Source organism: Citrus sinensis, chromosome 2 (assembly GCF_022201045.2).
Source record: "Citrus sinensis cultivar Valencia sweet orange chromosome 2, DVS_A1.0, whole genome shotgun sequence".
NCBI classification, from domain to species: Eukaryota; Viridiplantae; Streptophyta; class Magnoliopsida; order Sapindales; family Rutaceae; genus Citrus; species Citrus sinensis.
The window spans coordinates 4663181-4674831 of NC_068557.1; the positions used below are offsets into that span (position 1 = coordinate 4663181).

The 11651-nt window shown below is 35.6% G+C and overlaps 2 protein-coding genes across 2 annotated transcripts; one reads left to right on the top strand and one right to left on the bottom strand.

Annotated features, from left to right (window-relative positions):
* The first annotated feature begins 1371 nt into the window (after positions 1 to 1371).
* Positions 1372 to 9922, top strand: LOC102622330 (protein argonaute 4-like). The gene is made up of 23 exons (XM_006470371.4): positions 1372 to 1592; positions 2885 to 3145; positions 3252 to 3457; positions 3547 to 3771; positions 4042 to 4178; positions 4258 to 4355; positions 4439 to 4536; positions 4716 to 4887; positions 4999 to 5115; positions 5199 to 5306; positions 5415 to 5477; positions 5564 to 5677; positions 5756 to 5921; positions 6008 to 6120; positions 6274 to 6411; positions 6652 to 6782; positions 6981 to 7046; positions 7703 to 7766; positions 7854 to 7965; positions 8046 to 8119; positions 8985 to 9079; positions 9163 to 9194; positions 9409 to 9922. Exons 2-23 carry the CDS (start codon positions 2888 to 2890, stop codon positions 9582 to 9584), a joined length of 2763 nt encoding a protein of 920 aa, XP_006470434.2. The 5' UTR covers positions 1372 to 1592; positions 2885 to 2887; the 3' UTR covers positions 9585 to 9922.
* Positions 9923 to 10303: 381 nt separating this feature from the next.
* On the bottom strand, positions 10304 to 11118 carry LOC102622030 (lamin-like protein). The gene is made up of 2 exons (XM_006470370.4): positions 10878 to 11118; positions 10304 to 10747 (listed from the first exon to the last, which is right to left on the bottom strand). Exons 1-2 carry the CDS (start codon positions 11068 to 11070, stop codon positions 10410 to 10412), a joined length of 531 nt encoding a protein of 176 aa, XP_006470433.3. The 5' UTR covers positions 11071 to 11118; the 3' UTR covers positions 10304 to 10409.
* Positions 11119 to 11651: the final 533 nt, after the last annotated feature.

An 11651-nucleotide genomic window follows, 5' to 3' on the forward strand; every position in this document is an offset into this window, starting at 1 on the left:
GGTGGCAGGCACTAAATTTGCATATCTTTGAAGCCGTTAGATTAGCGAACACAAGATCTGCTGCCGTTTCACAAAACGCCAAAGTTTTGGGTAACCATGCCCATCGAGTATCGTAACCAGACCTATTTTCCCCTCATTTACCAAAATTTCTCTTAACTTACTTTCTTTTTTTAATTATTATTCTATTTTATCTTTTTTAGTAAATTTACTCTTTCTTTTTTTTTTTTTATAAAAAAAAATACCAGTTATGATTTGTCAATCATCTTAATTCCATTTAAGGAGGCAGCTGCCATATAAGCTATAACTATCATGAATTTTCATTTTTGGTTATAATAACAAATTAAATCATTTGTAATTAAAATTGAATGGAATAAGCCTGAATAAACGTAACGGGAAAAATAAATACATAAATTCCATTTATTTATGCTATTTGATGGATAAGCTGTCCAGTGTCGGTAAGTTCAAAGCAGTCACAATCCTGTTCCCGTAATAGTCTCAAATTTTAAACTTTTCCATTTAAGCTGGGGGGAGTTGGGCCCACCAGACCCTACCTAATTCGCCACCGAACCAAAGGTAGAAAGATCCAAATTCCAACCAACTCCCTAAAGTTTGAACAAATATCAATTATAATTTTGTTTCTAAAATTACGAATTAAATGAGAACTAATCCGGCAAAATCATTCGCATCAAATTTGTCAGTACATATTTGATACGATCTATTTAATAATCATAAGCAATTTTTTAATTTTATAAGTTATTTTTAAAATTTTTAATATTTTAGAATTTTTGAGAATTAAATAAACAAAAATTTTACTGAAATAAATTTTATTTGAGAAGTTATATCAAATAAAATTTTAATAACATCTCTTAAGTTTTTATTTATTTATTTTAAAATATGAAGCACATTCATTAAAGCTTGAAACAAACTATAGTGCATGAGAAGAATAATGCCGTATTTTCCATGCAAGCAGGCATAGAGAGAATTGATTTTAAGTGCACTGTAGTGCTTGCTGTACATACGACGGGACACGTGTTGATAATTTATTGATTAACAAATGGGACCCGTAAAATAGCCCTACTTATGATTTTGTCACACAGCTGATAATTATTCGAGCAGAGGAAACCCCAAAGCCCAAAGTTGAAATATCAAAATTAAGATAATTTTGGATATTAGCCGCCTCGTAATTGTACGAAGTCAACAATGGCAAAATCGTCAAGTTGGTAAAAGGTAACCAGCGCGCACACATCACATATTAAAGAATGGCAAAATCGTCAAGGTCTGACATGTTCCATGAATCCAAGCGCTTCCGTTTAAGCGTGCGCTTCGGTGACCGAGTTTGAGTTATCTCCACAACTAACCAAAATTCGAAGCTGCTCAGTGCTGTCGCAACGTGTACGGTTGAGATTACTGAAACTGATCCAAACTTAAACATAGATGGCTAAGATTTAACCGAAAAAACACCCAGTTTTAACTTTTAAATACTCAGAGACAAAAATGAGCGAGTGGGTCAATCCATTAAACTGAAATCGGCTTCACTCTCATAGAGTGTAGTATCCTGCTCTTCTCTTGCTCTAGGGTTTTCAATTTTCACTGTAAGCATCTTTTTTTTCTTTTTACCGAAAAAAATTTGGTATTTTTGCTGGAGTTTGCGTGGTTGCATGTAATTCTTTTGTCTGTTAGAGTTCATTTCATTTTTTTTTTCAATTTTTTGTTATTTTTTGGGTTTTTTTGGAGGTGATTTGAGAGTGTTTTTCTGCAATGCTGCTCTGTTTCTGTTTTTGTTTCGCGCCTTATTTGAGCATTTTGTGTTGTTAAGCACGATCTGTATATATATATATTTTATTTTATCAATTTTTTAAATATTGGTCTTAATTTCCCTTGTGTTTTTAACTTTAAATTTGTTCTTGTTTCTTATTTTTAGCTTACAAATTCGATCTGTGCTCTATCGCTTTGTTTCTCTTGTATAAGGTAGTATATTCACTCCATTTGTGCTTATTTTGCTTGCATGTTGTTTCGTTTTAGTCTTTTGAGTTATAAAAAAAAAAGTCATTTTTTGTCTTTTATGGGTATACTTTGTTTTGCGATTTCCAGGGCTTTCTTTTTAGCCTAATATTGTACCCATACGTGATATCTTCTGGGTTTTTTTTTTTTTTTTAGTTTTTCTCTGTTTGTTGTTTGGTGTATTTTTGCAGCCTTTTTGTTGTTTGAATATATATCATTTTCTTGTAGTGTTTTGACTTTTGAAGATGATTGTTCCTTAACATTAATGCTGTTTTTAGCTTCATGTTACATAAAGCATACAGAGTTATAAAAAAATGATTGATTTTGTCAGAATTTTTTCCCCCTCTTGGAGTTTTTCTCTATTTGTTGTTTGGTGGTTTATTTCAGCCTTTGTCGTTGGTTTGAATGTATTTCATTTTCTTGTAGTGTTTTAAAGATGATTGTTCAATAACGGTTCTGCTGTTTTTAGCTTCATGTTACATAAAACATACAGCTAGAAAATCCCTTTTTTTCTTCCATTGGTTTGGTCAGATGGGTTGTGCTTATGTGTCATTTGTATTTCAAGTTCATTTGATTTTATAGATTCTTACAAAGTGCTGTAGCTCTTTGAGTTGTCTTGTCTTTAAACATTCATGCTATTGATTTAATATGCTAGTCATGGTAGTTTTGGGCTCTCTGTGGCGCCTGTTTTCATATCATGAGCCTTTAGCACTTACCTTTATTTTTTTCGCAGTGCTTTCTTTGACATTATGGTGATATGGGTGGTTGCTTTATATTCTTCTTTTGACTGATAATACTCTGAAATATTTCAAAGAATTTCATGCTTTGGCGATTGCTTATTTTTCTTCTGACTTTTGCTTGTGCTCTTTATTTTTGCTATTAGGATATGGATTCCTTTGAACCTGATGGTAATGGTGCCCGTGATGGAAATGGAGCTCCTGATAGTTTGCCGCCTCCGCCTCCTGTTATTCCACCTGACTTTGTTCCAACCCGAGTGGAAGAACAAGAACCAGCTAAGAAAAAGGTGGTGAGGGTTCCAATATCCAGGCGTGGCCTTGGATCCAGAGGGCAAAGGATATCATTGCTAACAAATCACTTCAAGGTTAATGTTACTAATGTTGAGGGTCACTTCTATCACTACAGTGTAAGTCCACATTCTCTCTGTTCTGCTCTTACAGTTCTTTTTCCTTGATATTTAATTCATAATGCCCTTTCTTACCTTTTTTTGTTTTTTTGAATTTGTTGAACAGGTTTCTGTGTCTTATGAAGATGGTCGCCCTGTTGATGGTAAGGGTGCTGGAAGAAAAGTTATTGATAGGGTGCAGGAGACATATAATGCTGAATTAGATGGAAAAGACTTTGCTTATGATGGGGAGAAGAGTTTATTTACTGTTGGTCCCCTCCCACGTAACAAGCTTGAGTTCACTGTTGTGCTTGAGGATATTTCGTCTAACAGGTAAATTTATACATTTTTTATTCATGTTTTTGGGTCTTGTGGAAGCTGTCTCAGAAATTTGTTTTATTTTATCTCTCTTTGGTATGTAGGAACAACGGAAATGCTAGTCCTGATGCGCATGGAAGTCCAAACGGGAATGACAGAAAAAGATTACGGCGTCCATATCGATCCAAAACATTTAAAGTGGAAATTAGCTTTGCTGCAAAAATTCCAATACAGGCCATTGCAAATGCCCTACGTGGTCAGGAATCAGAGAACTCACAGGAGGCCTTTAGGGTACTGGATATTATATTACGGCAGCATGCTGCAAAACAGTGAGTGAAGATTTGGGTATATATGGATTTAGTTATAACAATTCATGATTGCATTCAAGCACATTGAACAGTTGAGATTACATTTAATGTGTCAGTATGTATCATTTCCAAGGTGCCTTAAGAATGTAACGTAATATCAACCACTGACAGTGCGCTTATACAATCAGTAAATAATTGTTGTGATTTGGTAAAACTTGTGGAGTTATAGAAGATTTAATTATTTTTGTGGCTTTCTTTGTTTTTATATCTAACTATGTTGAAATGCTGTAGGGGCTGTCTCCTAGTTCGCCAATCGTTCTTTCACAATGATCCAAAAAATTTTGCTGATGTCGGAGGGGGAGTTCTTGGCTGCAGAGGATTCCATTCAAGTTTTAGGACCACTCAGGGAGGCTTGTCTTTGAATATTGGTTAGAAATTTTCCAACTATTATTGTTGTTGTTACTTTTTGTTCTAGTTACCTTGCTTTCTTATCTCGTCTATCTTCAGATGTATCAACTACCATGATAATTCAGCCGGGTCCAGTAGTTGATTTTCTTATTGCCAACCAAAATGTTAGAGATCCCTTTTCAATTGACTGGGCCAAGGTAGGCAAGATTTGTTGTATTTCTGTTCATTATCTTATTTGTACTTTTGATTTTAAATCTCTGCCACACATTTCAACTTATAGGCTAAACGGACACTAAAAAATCTGAGGATTAAGACGATTACCTCCAATCAAGAGTACAAGATAACTGGACTGAGTGAGAAACTGTGTAAAGAGCAAATGTACGCTTCTTCTGTTGTCTTTATACTGTTTTTGATGTGGTGTTTCTTAGATAGGCTAATAATTCCTTTTATGGTCGTGTTATCTTTCTCACAAAAGAGTATATTTAAATTAGTGTGTTTGTTAAATGCAATTCTTTTGTACTCTAATTATTGTTGGTTATTTTCATTGCTTGTTGTAGGTTTTCACTGAAGCAGAAGAATGTTAAGGATGATGATGGTGAAGTGCAGGAACTGGAAATAACTGTTTATGACTATTTTGTTAATAATCGCAATATAGATTTGCGATATTCTGGAGATCTACCATGCATCAATGTTGGTAAACCAAAGCGGCCGACCTATATTCCTCTTGAGGTGCGTGGATGTATTACGTTTCTGTGTGGTAAACTGTTATGTATAGTGTAAGAGATTTGCTTATGTCAAAGGCTTATTGTCTTTTTGTCTGTTAATTGTAATTTTGTGCAGCTTTGTGAATTGGTGTCCTTACAACGTTACACGAAAGCCCTGACCAATCTACAGAGAGCATCACTAGTGGAGAAGTCAAGGCAGAAGCCACAAGAAAGGATGAGTGTTTTGTCTAATGTTAAGTGTCTTTTCAAGCTATTGACTTTTCAGTCGCAATGTTTCTTTGTCTGCTGAAGCTTACAGCATTTGTTTTCTTGAAGGCTCTGAAACTTAGCAAGTATGATAATGAGCCAATGCTGCGTTCATGTGGCATTTCTATCAGTACTAACTTTGCTCAAGTGGAAGGTCGTGTGCTACCAGCTCCTCGGGTATATCTCAAGCATTTTTATGGCTGGATATTTTGTTTTACCTTTTTGTTACAATATTGATTGATTTGCTTTCAAACTAATTAATCTCTGTTTATTATCTTCCAACAGTTAAAATTTGGCAACGGAGAAGATTTTTCCCCACGAAATGGGCGGTGGAATTTCAATAACAAGGTTTCCGACCCTTTTTTTTCACCTTTCTTCTTCAGTTGTTACTTTTTATTCAGTAATTCTCATCGTGTTGTCAAATGCTGCTCCAGAAATTAGTGCAGCCAACTAAGATAGAACGTTGGGCCGTGGTAAACTTTTCTGCACGTTGTGACATTCGTAGCCTTGTCCGAGATCTGATCAAATGTGGGGAAATGAAAGGAATTGTAAGTCCAGTTAGCTAATGTTTAATGCACTGTCTAATCAAGTAATTGACAGAAGTCTTTTCCATTGCCTTATTGCAGCTCATAGATCAGCCATTTGATGTGTTTGAAGAGAGTCCACAGTATAGGCGTTCCTCTCCTGTTGTTAGAGTGGAGAAGATGTTCGATGAAATTCAGTCTAAACTGCCTGGGGCTCCACAGTTCCTTCTTTGTTTGCTTCCTGAGAGGAAAAACTCTGATTTATACGGTTGATTGTTTGGTCTTATATTTTGTAAAAACTGTTATATTTTTTTTAGAATTTGTCCAATAATTGAACTCATTTGCATCCTTCAGGTCCTTGGAAACGAAAGAATCTTGCCGACTTTGGAATTGTCACTCAGTGTATGGCTCCTATGAGGGTCAATGACCAGTATCTTACAAATGTTCTCCTTAAGATTAATGCTAAGGTGAGGACTGTTCTGATATACGACTAACCGGGAGTTTCCTCCTCCTATTTCTCTCTGTTTTTGAGTTCTGTTTTAAAATACAGCAGTGCTTCAATTTTTGGTTGCCCTGATGTCATGCTGTTTATTGTATCCTGTGTATTGTCTTACTTGCAGCTTGGTGGATTAAATTCATTGTTGGCTGTTGAACATTCCCCTTCAATTCCTATTGTTTCGAAGGTTCCCACCATCATCCTTGGGATGGATGTATCCCATGGGTCTCCTGGACATTCAGATATACCATCTATTGCTGCGGTAATATCCTTTCACTAGATTGCCATTTCTTCTCTTATGTTATTTATTTTTTCTTTTCTGAAATTTACTTGGTAATATCCTTTCCTTAGATTGCCATTTCTTGTCTTATTCTTATTTATTCTTTCTTTTCTGAAATTTACTTTTTTTTTTTAACCTACACATTTTTATTTTTGCTATTTCATATAATGCAACCAATTGAAAATTTAACCTTGTTGGTCTCTTGTTGATCGATATTTGTAGGTAGTCAGTTCCAGGCACTGGCCCTTAATATCTCGCTACAGAGCAGCTGTGCGTACACAGTCTCCAAAAGTCGAAATGATTGATTCTTTGTTCAAGAAAGTATCTGACACTGAGGATGAAGGGATAATAAGGTTGTTTTATTGTTTAACCTATCTTCGTTGGGAAGTTGTGGTAATAGGTTATTTGTATTGTTAGATTGGAGACTTCTGATTGATTGTCAAGAGTAAAAAGTTCATTAGCTTCCAGATATCTTGTTTTGTTGAAGTGAATTGCTAATATTTGTTTTGTTGAAACTATTGAGTCAGTAATATATCTTTCATCAATTTCAGAGAGCTTTTGTTGGACTTCTACACTAGCTCAGGGAAAAGGAAACCTGAACAGATCATCATATTCAGGTATACATTCCTTCACATAGGAAAGCTAGTCTAAATAACTTTTCTTTTTCCTCCCTCTTTGATGGTTCTCTTTCTTTTTGTTGAATTTGAATGTGATGCTCGTTGGTTGCAAGCGCAGATAATGAAAGAAATTCATAACCTTTAACATGTTTGCTAACTGTAGCCAAGTAAATCTACTTTTGAATGAATAAATTATTGTATACAATACAGTTTCGGACATGTATTGTGCTATCACTGCATAATTTCAAGCATTTTTACCCTCTTTTTAGAGGTACCATATCATGCTTCTTGAATGTTGAAATGTGTAGGGTATGTAATTGGTTTAGATAATATAGGAAAATATTTATTGCTGAATCTGCGAAACACTGCAAAACTTGCCCTAAATCATATATAAGCCATTTTCTTATTTAATCAGTACCATTTGATTTATACTCTTTTGTAGCACGAATGAGCTTTCTTTATCCTGTTTTAATAAGTTACCAGTTTAGTTGTGTATAGATTATGACATCAGCAAGTATTCAGTAAACTATCATGTCGTTATTTCATTTTATTGATAGAGGTTGCAAATAGTTTTTTAGGTTTTACCTGAGTTCATTGGTTTTTATGTATGCTTGCAGATTTTTCTCTTGTGCTTATGAGTAAATGTCGTATTTCAGGGATGGTGTCAGTGAATCACAGTTTAATCAAGTCTTGAACGTTGAACTGAATCAGATTATAGAGGTTTCAAGCCTTTGCTTTCTGAAAACATGTTTTACAGGCTGTAATTCTTGTTGGTTTTTTATTAATTTAACGGACTGGCATTTCCAGGCGTGCAAGTTTCTGGATGAGAAGTGGTCCCCAAAGTTTGCGGTGATTGTTGCACAGAAGAATCACCATACAAAATTTTTCCAGTCGGGATCTCCTGACAATGTTCCTCCTGGTGAGCCTTTTCATAATTTTGTACAGCACAAGTCTATTACGGCATTAGACATAACTTTCGAGAATTTTTTGTTTATGCAGGAACTGTTGTTGACAACAAAGTCTGTCATCCAAGAAACTATGACTTCTACCTTTGTGCCCATGCTGGAATGATTGTGAGTAATATCTGAAAACTGTTAGCATTGTAATTGTATGGTTTTGATGCCTCTGCTGGTCCAGGCTTATGATGATAACTTTTGTATGAAATGGTGTGTCTAGAATATAGATTTTGTTATTGGTATTTTTGTATGCTGGTATTTTTGTAGCTAATCATTTATCTTGAATGTTTCTCTTGTATATTCCGAGTATAGTTCCTTTAAAAGATGTGTGGAACACATGCATAATATTGCGAAGTTGCTCATGTATTTATTATCTTTTATTGGCACTTTAACTATTGCTTTTATTTATTTATTGGTTAATTGGGATATGAAATCAGTGGGATTACCCTGTTCTCTGGAATGAATTGCTAAAACATAGATATTTCCTAAAGACGAGGAATCTTTTATTATCATTTGAAGAATAACTCATCTTTGATTCTTGCCCTCTCTCTCTCTCTCTCTCTCTCTCCCTCTCTCTGTGGGGTTTGATTGCTCTGTGCCACCTCAAAAGCCACAAGTTCCCTGCTTCCCAAGATTGCATGGTGCAGAAGTATCTCCGGTTTTGAACGAGCTAACCGAGTGCATTCAGGGCATTTTTTGGTTATTACAACTCTCTTTGTGCATTTAATTGATTTAATGATTTTGACAAATACGTATGTTTAAAGATTCAATCAAGCTTTAGTTTTTGCTAGAAAAATGTGAGAATAAACAAAGTTGTTTCCAAATCTAGGAGATTTATGTACTGCAATCTCATCGACAGCCATTCTTCGTCGACGAGTCTCTTCTTAGTCTCAGGCTTTTGCTTGATGTGAAATTTCCCTTTTCTTCATGTATAGTAAGATTAAATTGACCTTGGCTATTCTGATTTGTTGTTGATGATCAGGGTACTTCAAGGCCAACACATTACCACGTTCTATTTGATGAAATTGGCTTTTCAAGTGATGAGCTGCAGGAACTAGTGCACTCACTTTCTTATGTGTAAGTATATCTGACTTGATTGCTTCATTGTTATGTTTCAGGTCCAGTGTGTATTCTTCTAATTATGTATGCAAAATTTTCAGGTACCAGAGAAGCACTACAGCCATTTCTGTAGGTAATTTGAAGAATCTTATGCTGGTTGTGCTTGCATCTTATTTTTACCGATAAACAGATCTCTTTTGAACTAGTTAAAGTGTTTGGTTTATGCTTTTCCAGACAGGGTCCTCAAGACGCATCCTTATCGCTTTGTACCAGTAGTCAGATTATGTTTGTGTTAGTAGTCCTGAGTTCCGAGTTTACTTAATTTATTCTATTGTGTGTGTGTGCAGTTGCTCCAATTTGCTATGCCCACTTGGCAGCAAGCCAGGTAGGATCATTCATGAAGTTTGACGACTTATCAGAGACATCTTCTAGCCAGGGTGGGATGACATCTGCTGGACCTGTTCCTGTCCCCCAGCTGCCTAGACTGCAGGAGAAAGTGTGCAATTCAATGTTCTTCTGTTGAGACACTTGTGTGGCTTCTACCGTCAATCAGAATCCTATCAAAGTAGTTTGTATATAGTTAGCCTTTTGGTTTTCATCTGGACCATCCAGTGGCAAAGGTGTCTAGAACTTGTAGTGATGCCTTGAAAATCTCTGCTATTTAATTTTGGGTCTAGAAACAGAAAGTGCCCTGTGCCTTTGTTTTTGTGGTGATTACTGGTGTTGTTGACTCTTGCCAGTCCCATGCATTCGCCAGTCTCTCTATTTCCCCAGACAGCAATGGGCTGTTAAACTGTTATTTTGATGGATTCAGGCATTCGGGTATCGGAAATTGGAATGATTGGCATGTTTTTAGTAGCACTTTGTGGCCTTTTCGTAATTGCAAATATTGACATGCATTTAATCATTCAAAGTTTCTTGAACGAATCGTTAAAGAAGTTAGTATTTTACTTTCATATTTAAAATTTAGACGCATCGTTTTTGTTTCCACGAGAGAAGTTTTGGGTTATATAGATGGGTTAATAGGTGTTGGAAATTCTAAACCAACCAAGCCAACATGGTTATTATCCATTTCTAAACCAAAGCCGATTTAATAATTGTGAGATAAATTTGATTAGCTGAATTTATTTATTCATTGTGATAAATTTGACTAGTTACGTTTATTTATTCATGTTATGTTTGTTTGGGATTAGCGGGTCTTGTTAAATTTTGCTACTAAAAATTGATGGATATCTAACCATGTTCTTTCTCATCAGGAGTGTCATTCTATGACTTATTATTATAGCATAATTTCTGTTGATCATACCAAATGTTTTCCTAGAGTAGAAAGTTGCTCTTTGCATGAATTTTAAACGGAAACCGAGCAGAAGATGCTCAAAAAAGCAATGGTGCAAGCAAGCAGAAGGTGGCCATGAATGCTTGATGGAGAAGGAGAAGCACTTATGGTAAGATTAGGTGAAGCAGTTGGTGGCGGCGGGTCGGTTTCTACATGAACAGCAATTTTCATTCCCTTGGAGCAGTAATCACCTCGGCCACAGATGAAGTAAAATGGCTTGGCCTCTGTCAGATTAAACACATCTCTTCCCCCCCTTGTGACATTCTCTATGAAGTCTTTATCTCCGCACTTCTCATAGTTCGTTTTGTTCACTTGCAGTACGTTATACTTGTGCTTGTCGAATCCAAAATCTAGAATGATAATTTTAGAAGAACCGTCAGTATAATTAACTCAAATGGTAAAAAAATAAAAAAAACCAAAATGATAAAAGAGAGCAGCACGAGCTCTGAAAAACGAAGTGAAAAGAGAAAGAGAACTCACAGAGCCAATCACCCACATAAAAGTGTTGGTGCTCTGCCCATTGAGTGAAGTTGACATTCGGTTTCCAAGTGTACTTTCCTCCACCAACCCTGTGAAGAACAGGGCTTCTGGACTCTGTGTGGACGCACAGCACTGACATTGTTACCATCACAACGATGATGAGCCATTGATTATTTTTTTGTAAGCCCTCCATTTTCAATTCTTCCCCTTCTTCGAAAGTATCTATTAATAAACTACCACCACCACCGCAACTGCATGCATTTTATTTTGAACTGCATTTTGCATGAAAATAACCTGCTCTGCTCACAAACTTGCCATGCATGCCCATGCGTTCAATGAGGTTATTTCATTAATTTTTTTCCTCAATGCTATTCTTTTGAGAAACTTCGACAATGTGTTAATGAATATTCTAGAAAAGGATGACTTTTAATTAATATAGTTTTTTCGGCAGAGCGAGTTAGTGTGCTCAATTAGACATTATTGTCTTGTTAAGACTTAAAAGACAAAAAGTATTGTTGTTCTTTCGCATAAGATGTGGCCTTTATCAGAGAAATTGCGACGTATTTAGTATGCACCTCACTTACCTTGATCTTTTGCACATTCATGTGTTAAAGCATGTTTCCATGTAAATCGGGATACAAAATTAGTATTGTAGTTACCACTAAACTTGTGTGCAAAATATGAAATTAACTTGAAACATATGAATTAAATTTGGATATTTCTTTCTATAAATCATACTAAAAGTTAGTTCGGGACTGGAGCGCAGCAGTTCCA